At 39.6% G+C, this 19,827-nt stretch overlaps 1 protein-coding gene across 1 annotated transcript; it reads right to left on the reverse strand.

Moving 5' to 3' along the window:
• Positions 1-196: 196 nt before the first annotated feature.
• LOC117911249 (protein FAR1-RELATED SEQUENCE 9) lies at positions 197-19,309 on the reverse strand. The gene is made up of 3 exons (XM_034825547.1): positions 19,073-19,309; positions 16,923-18,421; positions 197-602 (listed from the first exon to the last, which is right to left on the reverse strand). Exons 2-3 carry the CDS (start codon positions 18,402-18,404, stop codon positions 435-437), a joined length of 1,650 nt encoding a protein of 549 aa, XP_034681438.1. The 5' UTR covers positions 18,405-18,421; positions 19,073-19,309; the 3' UTR covers positions 197-434.
• Positions 19,310-19,827: the final 518 nt, after the last annotated feature.

The raw sequence follows: 19,827 nt of genomic DNA on the forward strand, positions 1-19,827 counted from the left end.
TGTGTCAAATTCTGGGACAGTCTTTGGAACGCCCAATGCCCTGTTGGTATTTTGACAAGGGGTGGTATGTTCTCAGCCTTGAGAATAAGCTTGGTTTACATGAAACATGCAACAGTGGCTGCCATTTTATCAAACATATGATCTATCAGAAGGGTTCCTATAACTGGTGGCTCCCAACCATCTTTCCCCAGGGAGCTAACACAGAATCATTTAGGTTTGTCATCAATAAATATGTGGAGACTGGCATTTGGTCAATATCTTAGTACCTACATAATCAAACATGCATTTCATACATTCTTTTCACAAATCCACCCCCATAAACCTACCAAAAGCATCAAAACAGCCCCAGCAACAGCCATGGTTCAATCTGCACTCTACACTCACTTTTTACTGTCACGATTGCAAAATGATAATGTTACTACAGCAATTCACAATCACTCCTTCAAACTAAGCCTTGCATTCTGAACTTTTACTGAGAGCTTTAACTTCTGGTCCTCCATATCTTTCAAAACTGCAAGTAGGTTAGCTCGATATACTTCACATCGTTGATTAGTACTCTCCAACTCAGAAGCCAAGTCATGAATTTTCTTTTCCTTCTCATCCTGCAAAGGAAATGGAGCGCTGTGAGTCTTAGCCATGATCATAATGGGAACGCAAGCACTAGTACCAGCATGCAGTGATCATAATCATCTTCTTCTATGGTTACAACCAAAATATTTCTAGTAGACCAGTGTGTCAATTATTTTCTCATTTTCCTTTTCTTCTAATAAGAAAATAATACACATACACTCATCTAGCATGATGCACAAAGTAAGCAACCAAGAGGAAACTAAAATTGTAATGGATTATAAAATTACATATGCACTTTAGCTTAGGTGGCTAGTCTTAAGCATGGTTTGAATTTTGAAATGGTGCAGTTGAAACCCCAGATATGTTTGTTTTTATAGAGGAACAAAGAAAAATGCCAATGGAATTTGAAGCTCCAGGTGTTTTCTGGTCTTCTACTTCTTTCTTTCACCCTTCTTTTTTTTTTTTTTTTTGTCATTTGGTAGTTCACAATTATAAATCCAAGAGTTAAAAATTAAGCTCATGTAAAAGGGTTAGTTTACTGAGTTTATGGAGAAAATAAAATTTCAATGTCTCCTTTTGATAATTAACTTTTGGCGGCAATTAACTAGCCAGGATCTCTGTTTAATGCCCCAGAAAGGGAGAATCCCACTACACAGTGTATGGAGCACCAACCAAACAGGCTGTTACAAAAGAATCAAAAAGAAAAGGGAAAAGAAAAAGCAGAATAATACAAAGTCAGCCCCCTCAACCCCCTACTCTATCCATAATACCAATATATAAACTCACTTTCCTAATACCATCCAGGGACCATAATGATACACAAGCAACAGGGAACCCTCTATTGAACCCAAGAAAATCCAAACAAAGTGGACACTGGAGACCACCTGATGGAGAAACAGAATATGATAAATTGATTCCTTATCCTTTTTGCATAAGCATCATCAGTTAACAAGATAAAAACCCCTAGTTCTCGATTGATCTAAGGTGAGAATCTTACCCAAAATCAGATCCCATGTATCTTAGAAAAATGCCCACCCTTAGATGCCATATAAGAACCCCATACAGTTAAGTTGATACAGGGAAACCTAGTGAGGATGGTATCAAGATCGCTAAAAAAGTGCTTAGGCAGGTTATCGACAGTAATATCTACATTCTCAACTCTGACATGCTTTGTATAAATACAAGCCAAAAAAAATGGACAACTCCTTTTTTTTCATTATTAAAATTAATATGTTATTGAACATATAAACAGAGCCAATTTTGTTATACGACTGAATGGACCATTCTTAAAATTGTGATTTCATATTTAAAAGAAAATTTCTATGCTATGAATTTAAATGAATAAACTTCATATTTTTACAATTAGAAAAATAGGGCTAGGCAATACTGGATAAGATGGGTTTTGGGCATAAGTGAATTGTGTGGATTAATTGGTGTATTTCTACAGCTAAATTTTCAATTCTGATCAATGTGACCCCAACTGGCTTTTTTCATAGCTTTAGAGAGTTAAGGCAAGAAGATCCTTTGTCTCCTTATTTATTTGTTTTGGCTATGGAGGCTCGTAGCTTTCTTCTTAACATAGCTAAGGAGAAGGGGGTTTATTTCAAGCTTTGATGTGGAAGGCAAAGGCAACAAGGGAGTGGAGGTATCTCACCTTTTGTTTGCAGATCATACACTGATTTTTTGATAAAAGCTTGCAAGGATCACATATTGCATCTTCATTGGATTTTGATGTGGTTTGAAGCAATTTCAAGGCTAAAGATTAACTTAGAAAAAGTAAGTTAATCTTAGTAGGAAAGGCTCCTATTCTGGACGAGTTGGTGGACATTCTGGGGTGTAGGGTGGGGTCACTACCTTCCAAGTATCTTGGCCTTCCTTTAAGTGTGGTCTTTAAATTGATGATAGTTTGGGACTTGGTAGAAGAGAGGTGCAGAGAAGGCTTGCAAGGTGGAAGAGACAATACCTGTCCAAGGAAAGGGGGTGGGGTGTAGGGGGGAGGGTTTAAGGTTCGGTGTGGTTGACTCTTATCAAAAGTATCTTGTCAAGCCTACCCATTTATTTCATGTATCTTTTTGTTATTCTAAAAGGGGTATCATATATTAGAAAAAAAATTCAAAGGGACTTTTGTAGGAAGGAGGGTCTCTTGAAAATAAGCCTCACTTAGTGAATTAGATCAACGTTGGAAGGAGGGTTGGGCATTTAGAATCTTCCTATTTTGAACAAAGCTCTCTTAGGCAAGTGGAGTTGGAGGTTCACGTCAAAAGGGAAGTCCTTACAGAAGTAGGTAATCATAGGTAAGTACGGGGTAGAAAAAGGGGGTTGGTGCTTTTTGGAGGCGAGAGAGGGTTATTGCATGGGATTGTGGAAGGCTATAAGGAGAGGGTGGGATGCCTTCAAAAGTAAGATTTCTTATTTTGTGGGCAATGAAAGAAGGGTTATATTTTCGAAGGACATTTGGTATGAGGACATCCCTTTGAGGACCTCTTTCCCATCTTTGTTCACTATGCCATCTCAAAGGATGCTTGGATTTGTGATGCTTAGGAGCAGGCTAATAGTGGGGGTTTTTGAAACCCTTATTTCTTAAGGAATTTCCAAGACTTGGAATTTGATTGTATTGAAGCTCTTCTTTTGTGTTTGCAAGGTAAATCAATGACCATGAGGATAGATAACAAGGCAATGTGGATGGCCACTAAGGGAGGCAAGTTTTGAGTTTCTTTTGATAAATAAGCAAAAGAAATATATTACGAAGAGGCGCTAAAATAGAGACCCAAAGATGTACAATATAGAGACACTCACCCCCTAACAGCTGGACCCAAAACAACAAGAAAACAAAAAACCTTCTCCCTCACTGAGAACCCACCCAATCAATAAAATCTATTAAGGTCGAAGGACCACCTTTTATAAACAATTTGGTTTCCGACCACAGTAAATACACAAAAGAGGCTTTCAGCCTTTGGATGGACAACACACTATCTTCAAATGCAATTTTACTCCTTGCTGTCCAAACGGACCAAAACAAACATAATGGACCTGCTTGCCACATAGCCTCACGCTTTTTACCCACAAAGGACCCCTTTCACCCTAAGAGGGTTTCCTGAAGAGGGAAACACCCAAGACACTCCAAACAATGAAAAGAGCAACATCCACACTTCCCTTGTCTTTTCACAATGGAGAAGGAGGTGATCAATAGATTCCTCAAACGTTTGGCAAAAAAAACATTTATTAGCTAAAGCCCAACCCCTCTTCTGAGACTTTTCCCCACACAACCTCCCAAGCAAAGAAACTTAATTTAGGTTGCATACAAGAATTCCATATAATCTTCGAAGAGAGACAAGTTTTTAGTTAAATCTTTATATTTTTTTTTTTGATAGATAAACGCACAGAAATATATTAGAAAAGGGCAAGAAAGGCAACCCAGAGTATACAGGGAGTATACAAACAACACCTACAAAAAAACCGGAAACAAAAAAGACAAACCCTTACCAGCCCTCAACAAGAACCCAACCAGTCCACAAAATTAAACAAAGAAAAGGGACCTTCAACTATGGAAGCATTAGCCCAAAGTAAGAGATTACAAATGAAGGAATTTTTCAACCTTTGAATAGATAGGACCTCATTCTCAAAAACTATCCTATTTCTTTCCTTCCATACCATCCAAAATAAGCAAAGAGGAGCTGCCCGCCAAACCTTACAATGCTTCTTATCCTTAAAGGGAGCATGCCAACCTAAAAGAGTGTCTCTAACCGATAACGGGAGGACCCAATTAACACCAAATAGGGAAAACAAGAGGTCCCACAAAACCTTCGCCTTAGAACAGTGAATAAGGATGTGATTTATCGTCTCTTCTTCATCACAACACAAGGAGCACCTGTTAGCTAAATTCCAGCCCCTCCTCTTTAGTTGGTCTTGAGTGAGCACCTTCCCCCAGGAAGCTTCCCAAGCAAAGAAGCCCACCTTGGAAGGAACAACCGTACTCCAAATAATTCTCCATGGAAACGGGACTGCACTGCTATGGTCCAGAAAATTGAAACAGGATTTTACAGAGAAAATCCCATCTTTCGTCTCATTCCACACCATCCTATCCTCCAAACCAGCATTCAGCCTCTTTCCTTGAATGATCAGAAGGAGTCTCTCCACCTCCTCCACCTCCCAATCATTGAAAGGTCTAAGGAATCGGGGGTTCCACCCACCCACTTCCCCCGTTGAGTCCCAACAGTCCGCAACCCTCGCGTCTTTAGAAATCGCTAAATCAAACAAAGAGGGATAAGCCTCACAAAGAGGAGTGTTCCCGCACCAAGTATCTTTCCAAAACCTCACCCTTTTACCATCCCCCACCGAAAAAGAAACATTATTAAGCAACAACAGTCCTTCCTTGCTGATTTCTTTCCATAGCCCCACCCCAAATCCCTCCCTACTCCCGCAAGTGCTCCAACCTCCTCTATCAACCCCAAACTTCGTGCCAATTATAAGCTTCCAATAGGAATCCCTTTCAACCGCAAACCGCCAACTCCATTTGCAAAGAAGGGCCCTATTAAGAGTAGAGAGGTCTCTAATCCCCAACCCACCCTTCTTCTTATGAGAACAAACAATACCCCATTTTATTAGGTGGATCTTCTTCTCCATCGCTCCCCCTCCCCAAAGGAAATCCCTTTGAATCTTCTCAAGTCTTAATTTGACCACTCTTGGTATACGCATTAAGGACATGAGGTAGGTTGGCATACTCGCCAAAGTGCTCCGAATGAGAGTGATTCTTCCACCCTTGGAAATGAATTGCCTCTTCCATAAGGCAAGTCTCTTGCGCATCCTCTCTTCCATTCCGTCCCAAACCGTCACCGACTTATGCGGAGCACCCAAAGGGAGCCCCAAATAGGTAGAAGGGAGAGATCCCACCTTGCAGCCCAGTTCAGCAGCTAGTAACTCCGCGTTCTCCACTCTACCCACCGGCAAAATTTCACTTTTATTCAGATTAATGCGCAATCCGGAAGTGGCTTCAAACCACAAGAGTAACCAACTTAAAAAAGCCATTTGCTCTTAGGAATCCTCGCAGAAGACCAGCGTATCATCAGCGAACAGCAGGTGTGAGACTTGAATTCCTGCTCCTTCCCTTTCCCTAACCCAGCAGCCTGAAAGATAACCCCCTCTCACTGCCCTGTTAATGAGGCTAGTCAAAGCCTCCATTCCTAAAACAAAAAGATAAGGGGATAGGGGGTCCCCTTGCCTTAACCCCCCAGAGCTTCGGAAAAAACCGGTTGGAGAGCCGTTGATCAAAACAGAAAACGACGCAGTGGATAAACACCATTTGATCCACCCAGCCCATTTCTCCCCAAAGCCCATTTTTTGCATCACTGATAGCAAAAAATCCCAATTGATACGATCGTAGGCCTTCTCTAAATCCAATTTACAAAGCACCCCACTTTCCTTCCTCTTCAGCAAGGAGTCTATAACCTCGTTGGCTATTAACGCTGCGTCAAGAATCTGCCTACCTTCAACGAATGCATTTTGGGTAGTAGAAACCACTTTTCCTACAACCTTTTTCAATCTATTGGCTAAGACCTTTGCAAGCAGCTTGTAGAGGCTTCCCACCAAGCTGATGGGTCTAAAATCGGTTAAATCTTCAGCCCCGCTCTTTTTTGGGATTAAGACAAGGAAAGTGGTATTCAGACTTCAGACAAACTTTCCCCTCTCAAAGAATTCTTTGAAAAATCCCATAATCTCGTCTTTGACGAAGTCCCAGCAAAAGTGCCAAAAAGCTAGGGTAAACCCATCCGGACCAGGGGCTTTGTCCCCATTCAACTCTGAAAGAGCCAGGAAAACCTCCTCCACAGTGAACATTAGCTCCAGCCTAGCTGCCTCCTCTGTCCCAATGCTGTCAAACTCCAGATTGTTCACGCTAGGGCGCCAGCCTCCTGGATCCGATAAAAGAGACTGAAAGGCCCTCACCACTCCCCTTTGAATATCCTGCTCTTCTGACAACCAGGTGCCATTGACTTTATTTTTTTTTCAGGCAATTCTTCCTTCTGTTGGAATTTGCCATCTTGTGAAAAAATCTCGTGTTCTTGTCACCTTCCTTCAGCCAAACCTGTCTTGACTTTTGTCTCCACGAAATCTCCTCCATCAGCACCCATTTCTTGAAATCCTCCTTAGCCTCCTTTCTCGCTTCTAACTCCCAGTCATTTAATACTCTTAGCCGCTCTTGATTATCCCAATAAGACACCTTGTCCAAAGCTAGCCTCTTGTTCACTCCAACTTTACCGAAGACTGCCGAATTCCACTCTTTCAATTTAATTTTTAAAGCCTTTAATTTCTCTGTCAGAATAAAACTATAGGACCCATTATAATTGAATCCTTGCCACCAGCCTTTTAACAAATCCTTAAATCCGTCCTCCTTTAACCACATGTTCTCAAAACAAAACGGAGTTGGACCTTTTCTCACTCCTCCCCCATCTAACAGAATGGGGAAGTGATCAGACACCGGTCTTGGAAGAGAACACTGGATTACCCCACTGAACTGATTCTCCCACTCCTCCGAAATTAGAAAACGATCCAACCTAGACCTGGAGAGACCATTCAGCCCTCCAGTCATCGTGAACGGCCCCCCATGGAGAGGTAAATCTCTCAAGGCCAACTCCTCAATCACCTCTGAAAATCTTCTCATAGAACCAGTGATTCTGCCTTCTCTACTACGCTCATTGGGGAATCTGACCACATTGAAATCCCCACCAATACACCACGGGTCCGACCATAACCCTCGAATGGCACCCAATTCTTCCCAAAACAGCTCCCTATTATGTTTCAAGGTGGGTCCATACACTCCCGTAAAGGTCCACAAGAAGCCATCCTCGCAGTTTTTGAAACGGCACGAAATAGAGAATAGCCCCACCTCCATGCCCACTAACTCCAGGACTCTCTTGTCCCAAAACACTACGACCCCACCAGCAGCCCCCCTAGCACTCATAGCATCCCAGCCTAAAAATCTTCCCACTCCAAGACTATGGACAATCTCCCTGGACATATCTTGAATTTTGGTCTCCTGCAAACATACCAAGTCCGCTCTTTGCGATCTGATCACAGCCTTAATAACCTTCCTTTTGGCCCTATCATTGGCCCCTCTAACATTCCATGATAGAATCTTTATCTTCATTTAGGGTTCGAAATGCTACCCCCACCAACTCTGACCAAAGAATTCTTCTTCTTCGCTCCATTATAATTAACGGACCACTCCAATTTTTTCAACTCACGATCAAACTTAGTGGATCCTGAAATCTCTTTCTTGATGTTCTGCTCTCTTCTTCTTTTAGTCCTTAGGAGCAGATTCAATATTTCACCTTCAATACCATCCGTCGAAAAACCCAGGAACTTACTGAATCTCGCCAAACAACTATCGTCCCACCGACCTCCTTTTTCTACCAAATCTTGTAACAAAACCTCAACCTCACCCCTCCCTCCGTCACCACCCGCTGATTTCTCCCCCTCAGTATCCATTTCCCCAGAGCTGCCATCTGCCAGAATGATGCTCAAAGGAAGCTGCTCCTCTCCCTCAGTCACTGAGATCAACCCAGACAAGGCCGCCTCCTTCGCTCCAGCCCGTGCAAACCCAGAAGAAAGAGAAGAAGAAGAGAGCTCCCGACCCCCCACAGAAGGCAAAGGAATGTCGACATACCTGGAGGCTTCGACGCGCAGCGCTTCGTCGGTCATCTCTCCTCTTCCAGCCTCGGCGACTTCCAGCGGCTTCAGAATTCTAGACATGCCAACAAAAGGGTCAGCGTCACCAGCATCGCCACTCGCCAAGCTTTTCGCTAGAACCCTAGGATGAGATGCTGAAGGATCAACCCCAGGATCCAGGGTGTCGGCGACTCCAACTGCTTCTACCTCCACACTTGTCGAACTTGCCCTAGGACGAGAAACCAAAGAACCTTCCCCTATTAAAGTCTCTCCAGCCACTGCTACGAGGCCTTCGGGCCCAAAGCCCGCGTCCTTTTCCCCTTCTCTGTAGCCCATCCTAGCAGGAGAGTTGATGGGCTTGGATTTGAGGCCCACACTCTTTAGATTAAGAGGGCCCTGGCTCACCCCTCTTTCACATGAGGGGCCCTGGATCTCCCCAAAGACAGGCCCAATGGGCCCAGAATATGGCCCAACAACAGAGCCTTCCAACGAATGACAAGCAGACTGCTTGTCCCCTTTCACACGTCCATTAGCCGAACCTACCCTACCCTCCACTGCAGCACCTGCATCAGAAATCACAACAGAGGACGACACGACACACCTACCCTGCTGTACTCTCCACTGCTCCACCTTCCCCCTTTGACTTCCACCATCTTCTTCTCCACCCCTTGAACCCCCCTCTCCGCTGCTGCTTCCCGCCGGCACCACCTGCGAGAACCAAGGAGGAAGCTCCCACCAAAGTTGCAGGGAATAACAACCCGACCCCACAACTATTTGGATAGAGCTAGGAAGCTCCCATTCCACCCATTTCACAAGAATCCGAGCCCACTGCATCTCAGACGAAGACAACGAGCTATCATCCATAGCAACAAAACCTCCACACCCATCCCCTATTCTTTTAAAAATCTCCGTGCTCCACAAGTGAAGGGGAAGCCCAACCACCCTTACCCAGACTTCTTTTGCGCTTGGGTCCTTGCAGAGACACCCCACCTCAGGGTTCCATCTATTCAAAACAATAACATTCTCCTTAATGTTTCTTACACCTCTAGCTAAAACACGTTCAGCCTCCCTTGAAGACTCGAACTCAAACAATAATAATCCCCTGCCTAACATAGCAACCCTTAGATTCCCCTTCAAAGCCCAATGTTGCACCGCCCATCTCCTAATATACTCCAACTCAGGTACGGGAGCTGAGTTGAGACCCCACCAACCTACCAAGCACTGTCTCAACTGATCAATCCTTTCTCGCACCTCTCTTTCCCCCACCTCTAACCAGACAGATTGTCTTACCCTTCTTGGACTTATCTTAACAACATCTGCATAGGATTTCAGCTCCACCCCTTTCTCCCGCCACTGCACCTTCGATACTCCTTTCTCCCTCGTCAAGTCCTCTGGTCCTTTGGTATCCAGAAAGACACCAGAAGGAGTCACTCCAAGATCTCTCAATCTCTCGACCAATAAATTCCATCCCAGGGACTGTCCCTTCCCCTCTGGAAAGATTAAACTGAACTTTTTTGATTTAGAATCACGCACCGAGCAGAGGATGAACCTCCCAGCCTCATTCAACCTTCGCTCCAGCTTGTATTTCCTGTTCCCCTCCTCCCAGCCAATGGCCCCTCCTCGATTACTATACTCTCTGCAGCAGGTTTCTACTCCATCCAGTAAGCACCGAAGGCTCGCATCCCCGAATCTAATCCAAGAGGAAATACCTTTACTTCTCTCCCATATGCACCCTTTCAACTTTCTTTCCAACTCCTCAACCAGAATCTCGAAAGATTTGGACTCCACCACAAAACAGCTTCTTCCTCCCCTGGGGCCACCAACTGCTCTCCTAGCTCTCATTCTCTCTTGATAAGCAAGAGTACACACTTGGAGTTTTATTCTAACTTCTTTTCCTTTTTCAGATCCTTTTTAGTTAAATCTTTATATTATGAGATGATTCGGATTCTTTCCTAACAACATTTATTTGGAATTTCTGGGCTCTAGTAAAAGTGAGCTTTTTGTTTAGGAAGCAACTTGGAAAAGGTTTCTAACTATGAACAACTTGAAGAGGAGAGGATGAACGTTGGTGAACAGATGTTTTATGTGCAAAGGCAAGGAGGAATCTTGCAATCAGATCCTTTTTTATTGCTCAAAGGCAAGTTTGCTATGGTAGTTGGTCTTCACCTAGTTTGGAGTTGTTGGGGTGTTGGATTCCTTAGTTAAAGCAATGCTTATAAGTTAGCAAGGTCGTTTCATTGGAAATAGCAGAAAGAAGGTGTGGAACGTCGTTCCTCTTCGTTTGTTCTGAACTATTTGGAAAGAGAAATAAAAAGGTTTTTGAAAATTTGAGCTATCATATTAAGAGTTAAAGTTCTATTTTTTGTGTAACTTTTTAGAATGGATCAAAGGAGGTTTAAGGGTTGAGTCCTTGTCTATGATTGATTTCATCAATTAGTTAGACTGCTAGAAAGGGGAGTGTCTTCTTGTTTTTTGCTTTACAGCGCACTTGAATACCTCCTATCTACTCTATGTAGCATTTTTTGGCTCTGTAAACTATTACTCTCTTGACTATTAAAATATATATATATATATATATATATATATATATATATATATATATATATATATATGATCAATTTTTATTGGACCTAAACATTTATAGATTCTCTTGCATTTGTAAAGTTACATTCATCTTTTTGTTGTTAAAAACTTTCAAACACATTCATACAGTAAATAGATGCATATTAGTCTTTTTATTATAGGTCATCCCATGTGAAGTATACTCATTTCACATGAGTCTTACTTAAGAGTTGTACCAAGCTATTAAATAGTTATACCTTAAGATGATGGGAAATGTCTTCATGGTCACATTTTTCATTTACAAATATTTTATCAGAACAAGGAAAAGGGATAGGACAAAAAATTCCCATGTGCTTAGTCTGAGTACAAAAGGAAAGGAAATTTTAAATTTGAGGGCAAACAAAAATTCAACAAAGACTGGATTCTCCCAAACAACATCACACCCTTTAAATAAATAATCCTCTTGGTACAATATGCTTCAATTTCATAATTTGGACCCGACATCTTAAAAAATTCTATACTTCCTCTCTTACCAAAGAGCAACAACCATAAAGTGGAGTCCCAAGACCTAAATAGGCTAAGGAAGGGAACTGCAATTCTAAATATTTCCACAGGGCAGCAAATTCAAGAAGAATGAAGAAGTATATCAAGTTTTTGGAGAATAAGGAAGCATTGGTGCTTGATAAACAAAACAATATCTTTGAAGTGAACTTGAGTTTCTTTAGGCAACTTTATAGTAGGCCTAGGGAGTGCCCTTAGAGGTTGGAAGGATCGGTCTAGAATCTTTGTACTGAGTGCTAGGTGGTTAGAATAACCCTTCATGGAAGAGTCTATGAAGCAATTTTATAGATGGATGAGGCAAACGTTCCCAATCCTGATGGCTTCACCACAGCTTTGTACCAAGATTGTTTGGAAGACTAATAAGGAGGATCCACTGAAAGTCTTTTTGGAATTCTATGATGTAGGATCATGAAAAAAAAGGTGTTAGTGTCACAATCATTGCTATGATGCCTACAAGGAGTCAAATTCTAGACCAACTAGTTTGGTAACTAGCCCCTACACCATTATAGCTAATGTGCATCCCCTTAACATGCACAAGGTATTAAGTGAGATTATTCATTTTTCTCCGAGAACCTTTAGGACTAAGTTTGCCTACCAAAGAGAGAAGGGAATTTAGGTATAGGAAGGATTCCCTTCCAAAATAGAGCTTTATAGGGGAAGTGGTGGTGGAGATTCTCAAGAGAAAATAGTGTTTTATTACATAAGGTTATTTTGAGTAACATATGGGTCATAGCCCAATAGGTGGGATGCCAAAATTGTTGCCAAGTGATCCAATTGATTCCCTGAGAAAGCTATACACTTATTTTCCCTAATTTTTCTCATCTATCTCTTTTCTCTATTCAGATGGCTCAAAAATCTATTTTTGGGAAGATATTTGGTGAGACAAGCAAGTTCTTATTGTTTAATTTCCAAATTTCATCAGAATTGTGAGAACGAGAGATTCTTTTATTTCTTCTATCTAAAACTCTGCCTTCCCCTCCTTCATGGAATTTCAATTTTTGTTATAACTTTTAGCTAGCATGTCTCATGTCCTTAGCACTCCATGTATATATTTGACCTATTTTTCTAGATATGAAAGTTTGACCTATGACTACCTTAGGCATTTTCTGAGCCAATTCTTTTTGCAGAACTCTGTCTGTTCAGTTAATTTATCCTTTTCCTTCCAGTCAATTTCATTTTGAATTTAAAATCCCCTTCCATGGTTATAGCCATTCGCATGGTTTGTGGCTAATAAAAGAGTTAATATCAGTAACATGCTTCAAAAGTGGAAGTCTTTCAAAGCTCATTGTCCTGATCATTGTATCATGTGCTTGGCTAGCAGAAAAACAGTTGGTCATCTTTCTTTTTACAGCACTCACAAACTTTGGGACAGGTTGAAGCAGTTTTGACTTGCTGGGATTGACAGATCCTCCCACAGGGCTACAAGTGTGACAGAGATGATGAGTACATTCTTAATGTGATGTAGCTCATAGTGATTTGCACTATTTGGCAAGAGATAACTAAAAGGATTTTTGAGGACAAGGACATCTATGGAGGTTCTTTGACACGGTTTATTTCCTACTTCCATATGTACCACCGTCATAGATGCCTTTGAGAATCACATATGTAGATCCAAGAAGTTAAGGAAGGAGACCCAACCTAAGTGGTTACCACCTCTAATGAGCCATATAAAATTTACTTTTAATGGTTATGCATTGGGTAACCCAAGATAACATGAGGTGGGAGGAGTGTTTAGAGATCATTGTGGTACAGTGCTTAATTTTCCAAGCCAATGAGAGAGGGTGTAACCGTCATAGATGCATTTGAGAATCACATATGTAGATCCAAGAAGTTAAGGAAGGAGACCCAACCTAAGTGGTTTCCACCTCTAATGAGCCATATAAAATTTACTTTTAATGGTGATGCATTGGGTAACCCAAGATAACATGAGGTGGGAGGAGTGTTTAGAGATCATTGTGGTACAGTGCTTAATTTTCCAAGCCAATGAGAGAGGGTGTAACTATTGAGGCAGAGATTCAAGCTCTTTTAGAAAGTTTATTATAGGATAAAGCTATCAGAATTTGACTTATGGATTAAGGGAGACTCCAGTATTGTCATTTACCGGGTGTCCAAGAGGAAACAAGTCCATGAAAATTTGATATGGGGATCCATCAAATTGCTACTGTTGTGAACAACTTGAAATTTTTCCCCCTTAGGGTTCCCATGTTGTTGATCAAAACGCAAATCATTTAGCTAAGTGAAGGGTTAAACACTTAGTATCCTTTGTTGGGGAATTTTTACCCTATAGATAGATATGTAGCATGGTCTTTAGTCGCAATTTTTTTTTTTTTTTGTGTAAGTAAAAGTAATTGTATTAAGAAAGCCAAAAGAAGTACCACCTTACTTACAAGGCTAAAAAGCCAAAAAAGAGAAAGAAAACACAAAAAGCACCACCTTACTTACACCCTAACCAATCAATGAAATCAAGTAAAGACCATGAACTAGAGCCTACATTGACTCTGACCAAATTCAAAACATGTACAAAAAGGACTAGGACTGTAAAATAGCTTGGTCTATTAGTTCGGTGTCTTCAAAAGCTCTTCCACTTCTCTTCATCCATAAGGTCCAGAATAAACACAATAGGGCTGCATTCCATGCTTTTTTCCTTTTCTTCCCAACAAAAGAGCATGCCAACTAAGTAAGGAGTCCTTGATAGAAAAGGACATGACCCACTGAACACCAAAAAGAGCAAAAATGAGCTGCCAAATCATGGTTGCCTTGGGACAGTGAAGAAGTAAATGGTTTGCTGATCCCTCTTCAGCTTTACATAGAAAGCACCTACTTGGTAAAAACCAACCCCTCCTTTTTAGTTGATCCATAGTTAGAATTCTTCCCCAAAAAGCTTCCCAAGCAAAAAAGCTAACCTTCTTTGGTACTCAAGGATTCCAAACAATGCTTGAAGGGAACTATCTAGCATTGTAAGGAGCTAGGGAGGAGTAAAAGGACTTGACAGTGAAGAGGCCTTTCTTTGATATCCACCAATTCATGACATCCTCATCATCCCTTCTAAGCACTTGTCCATTTAATCTTCTAAACAGAGTTTCCACCTCTCTCATTTCCCAATCATTGTTGTGTCTTGTGAAAACAAGGTTCCAATGACCCACTTGCCCTATCCCATCCCACAACTGGGCAACCCAAGCTTCTCTAGAGGAGGCTAACAAGTACAAGCTTGGAAAATCCACTTTCAAGCTTTAGTTGCACTTTGATTTGGTTTCATTTCTAAAATGTCCAATTTGTTTTGTTAACATTTAAAGGTATAAATATATTCTTCAATTTTGATAAGCTTTTTATAAATCTTGAAAGGGTTTCTCATTCTTCACTGTTTGTACCAAGTTTGTTGCAATGAATTCCCTCGTTTCTATAAATAAATAAAAGGATACATAAAAATTGAACAAGGCACTGCCCTCCACACCCAATTCACTTATTTGTAGCTCAAACCACAAAGCTTTTGGTAATTTAAAACAAGGAGATCACCTTAGAGAAAAAAAAAAAAAAAGGAAGGAAAAAGAGATCGTTAAAGCCCAAAGGTTTAAAATGATTATACAACAAACAAAATGATTATCCCCTCACTTAGGCACTTTCTTTCACATGATACATCTATGCAATATCAACAAATTTCAACTATTTAAGAGTCCATTTAAATACACTTTCCATTTTTTGTTTTTAAAAGTAAAAATAATAACAACTTTTATATAAAATATAAGAGCTCTTGGAGGTTTACATTGAAAAGGTAATGGTTTTTAAAAACTTTTTAAAAAAATTGAGGTATTCAAAATTTTTACAACCTCAAATTTAAAAATTTTTTAAAGTAATTTTTAAAGACACAAGGTAAGAAATTAAAAATAAAACAGATTTTTTTTTTTTTAAAGAATTAGAAACTTGAAAACTTTATATAAACTTTTTGATATAAGTGTTCCTAACAAGTATAATTTAAGTAGAAACTTCGAAAATTATAAATAAGACTCAAATACCCAACTAATACTACTTGAAACTAAATAATTTAAATAAGCAAATATTTCTTTTCATTCCATTTTCTTCATTTTCTTGAATAGATTTGGGAGATTCATCTCCATAAAAAAACTAACACTTTCTAATGCCTACTTATAAAAATATCTAACAGTAGTAATGTTCCATGTCATCTCTCCCTCCCTCGACATATTATCACTTATTTGTCCTTCCTTATCCACTATAATTGCACCCAAATGAGGAAAAAAAAGGAAACTTCTCTTCTAGATACAAGTTCCCACACTAAAAATAATCATAAAATGTTAATATGTTATGACTAATTGTACCAAATTAGTGACCATTGTCAACATTAAGAAATTTTTGGCTCGGTTTTTACAACTTGCACACTTACTTCTTTTGGGAACATCCCAATTTCCCTTATCTTGTTACTGTGCTTTGAATTGAATAATGGTGGTGTTCCTTCATTTCAATTAATGAATATGAACTCCAATCCACCTTTTCTTCCTTGGGTCTTTGCATTTACTAGGTTTGTGTCCCTTTCCATATTTTGAGTAATGTTATCCTTATCAGAAAAAAAAGCTTCAATTGCCTAGATTGGATATCCAACAGACAAGAATTGTCCTGATTGCGAAATGAGCGTCTCAATCCACATCTATACTCTATACTCTTTTTTTTTTTGATAAGTAAGCATAATTTGTATTAAAGGGCAAACCGCCATAGAGCATACAGGGAGTATACAAACGCAGCCACACCCCAAAAAACAACAGAAACAAGCAGCCCCAAACGGCCCTTAATAAGCCGCTAGCCACTCCAAAAAGGTTAAAAGAGAAGAGGACTCCTCTCCCATGTACAATCTAGCCCAACTCCACAAATTACAAACAAAATAATTTTTGAGTTTCTGAATGTCTAACGAGCCCCCCCTAAAGGCTAATCTATTTCTCTCCTTCCAAACCGTCCAAAAAATACACATCTATACTCTATACTCTTTCTTCTTTAAATCCATATGCCCATCTTATAAACCTAGAACCTTACAACCAACTCTAAACTTATACCAGCAAGATCCTAGAACATTCTGGAACTGATTCTTTCTGACATCAATCACCTGTCACCATTTGCAGTAAGACGCATAGATGCAATAATAGGTAGATATTTATTTATTTATTTATTTATTTTTTATCACAAACAAAATATATATTGATAATAGTAGAGTTGAAGAGAAGAATGATTCCCACAAAGTACAAAACCTGATCAAAGAAAGACTATACTCCTCCACTGTACAAGAAGAAGTACTAATAAACGCATGTACATGTACAAGGTAGATATTAATATTTGTAAGGAAAAAAGTTCCACATTGATATTCTAGTAAAACTATGATTTTGTGACCAATTGTAAATGAGCCGAAGCAAGTGTGAAAAAATATTCAATCATAGAAATGCCATAAGGAGGGGCATTGAAGTTCTAGAAAAAGTGACTTTTTTTTTTTTGGAAATGAAGCAGCAGTCGTAGCACAAAAGAACAAAATAATGTAAGATCCATGTTTGAAGGAGAAAGGAAAAACTAACCACAGATTGATACGGCGCTGTTCTATTTTCTTCTCTAGCACACATCTCTTGATTGCCTCCATTTTCCAGTGTGCCACCTTGTGCAGCTCCAGGACCTTTATTTTTTGCAGCAGCGACCTTTCTAACAGCCTCTTGTAAAGCATCCATTGCCACATTATAAACATGTATGGATTTTGCCCCTTCTTCTACATATTTGATTGCTTCCTGACGTAAACTGTTATAACGAACAGTTAAAGACTCCCTAGAATTGCTTGGCAATTCAGAAGCTTGTTCATCCAACACAGCTCCACTCTTGGCATTTCTTGTCCATCGTTTCAAAATATATTGAGAAGGAAGCGTAAGAACATTTTTTGCTCTGAAAACTGCCAAAATGTGCCTACAAATAATACCTGAAAATTCAAACATTTGACAGCTACAACTAGCCTTCATCTCGAAAGCATTGAACCTAACAGAGTGTGCCTTGTGATCATCCCCAAATTTGGAAACTCGATATGTGGTGACAGTTCCAGAATCATCAATTTTAGTTGCAGGATTAGCAAGGGTCTCAACCAATTCTGCTTGGAATTTTATGAATATTTTCCTTGTGTAAAGGTTTGCAGCTTGTTTTTCCATAGGAGATGGTGTCTTCAGAACAGGAGTAGTGTTGCTCGTATCATAATCAGCCTTTAATTCCTTTTCATGCCAACTTGCTACAGCTTTCTCATACTGTTTGATCAACATCTGAATGGTGGTTGCAGCATTCACATACCCATCAAAGAATGAGCTCATACCCTCATTTCCTTTGTTTGCGTGCATCTCCCCAAAAAAGGTATCTCGCATGTAGACTGGTACCCACTGCTGGCGAGCACTGTACATTGACTGAAGCCATTCATTATCCATAAGGTAGTATCTTTCCAGGAGCGATTCCCAACATGACTCAAACTCATCGATTGTCTCAGTCTCATTAATGCATTTCTGAAACTCTGGTTCAAATGTAGGATGCGATTGATAAATGTGAGCCAATTTCTCTTGTGTTTCTCTAAAGATCCCACACTTAGAGAAGCGATGACGGGTCTCAGGAAGCACTTGAGAAACAGCTACCTGTATGAACCGGTCTGGGTCGGTGGTGATTGAGACGGGGGCACGTCCAGACATTGCATTAAGCCAAGATTGGAACAACCAAACAAATGAGGATTCAGATTCATTGAAAAGTAATGCACAGCCAAACAAAACTGGCTGGCCATGATGATTCAGCCCTGTGAATGCAGTCAATGGTACCCTATATCGGTTTGTTCTGCATGCTGTGTCAAAGGTAACTGCATCTCCAAAATAGTTATAGTTCATCCTGGAAGTTGCATCAGCCCAGAATATATTTCCAGCAGAATGATCATTATCACCTTGAACTGCATAATAGAAAGAAGGATTTTCCGCCTGCATTCGCTTCAAATAGTCCAACACAATCTGACCCCCTCCACTGAGGGTCCTCTGCCTGCTGGCACTCATGTGAATCTCACAATCAACTGTAGAAAAAATGAGAGAAAATAAAAAATAGGAAAACAAAATAGTGAATCCCAAGAAGTCATTGGATAATACTATCATGACCCACTTGAATCAGGACTCATCACCCCACCAAATACACCCATATTTTTAGGTGCAATGCAGACTATCCATTTGGACAAGTAATTGTGCTCTTTCTCAGAGGGGGGAAAAAAGTAGCTAAATTATTAACAACATGGCAATCTTAGTATATGCCCAGCATTATCAATGTCAAGTTAACAAAACAACTATCACTTTAAGACAAAGGATTGGCTACCATACATGGTCTGATGATACAGGCAGGAACCGAGAAGAGCATGATAAGATGTTTACATAATCGAACCCAAATCCAAAGGGGAGGCTTGATGGGTAACCAACCATCTGGGTGCTAACGTGCAACCCTAGAAAATTTCCCATTATAACAAATGGCATGAAGGAGCTGGAGTTGATCCAGAACCCGTCATCATTACCATCAATCATCAAAACACAAGAACACAAACACAAAAAATATTCCTACCCAGAAATCAAAGAATGAGAAACTACACAAAAACACAGAAATATTCCTACCCAAGAATCAAAAAATGGGAAACTGAAAAGGGCTAGTTTGTTTTGAAGAAAAAGAAAAAAAACCTAACCTCGAAGACTGAATATGAAATGAAAGAGCTCGTGGACCGGAGTAGTAAAGGGCAATTCCTTGCCTCTCCTCTTCTTCTTCCTATACTTCTCCACTTCCAATCACACACCCAGAACCAAGCTTCACTGTATAATACCCTGTTTTGGGTTTTCAAAATTCTACATTTTCCTTCCTCCACTCTTCTCTAAAATTCAATACCAGTCTTGGTTTGTTTCACCAAAATCTAACCCTACATGAAATAATTTTTGTTAAATTATTTTATTCACAACTCCCCAAAAAAAAAAAAAAAAAAGAGTTCTTTTTTAGATTAGACCTAAAAAAATAAAATAAAAAATAAACTTCCCTTTTGAAGAGAAAGGATTTTCAACATGTTTAAATTATTATTTATTATGACCATTTTTCGACACCCAAATTGTTTTGAAAAAATAAAATAAAAATGAATCATAATATCGTCTATACATAGAAGAAACCAAAATTTGAATAAAAGTAAATTTTAATTTTGATCATAATGATTATTTTATTTTATTTTATTTCTAGAAAACAATTCAATTATTACTAATTGTTATAATTTATGGTGAAAAACAGTTACATAAAAAATAATTTGAAAAGAAGCCCATACACCAAATAGGCAAAATAAACAATATTTTATACTGAAGATAATAATAAAAGATAAAATAATAATATTTTATAATACTGAATAAAGGGTTTGAGGATAAAATCAAAGAGATTGAACAAAATGTTGCATAATTTACCAAT

Source organism: Vitis riparia, chromosome 3, assembly GCF_004353265.1.
Source record: "Vitis riparia cultivar Riparia Gloire de Montpellier isolate 1030 chromosome 3, EGFV_Vit.rip_1.0, whole genome shotgun sequence".
Taxonomy (NCBI): domain Eukaryota; kingdom Viridiplantae; phylum Streptophyta; class Magnoliopsida; order Vitales; family Vitaceae; genus Vitis; species Vitis riparia.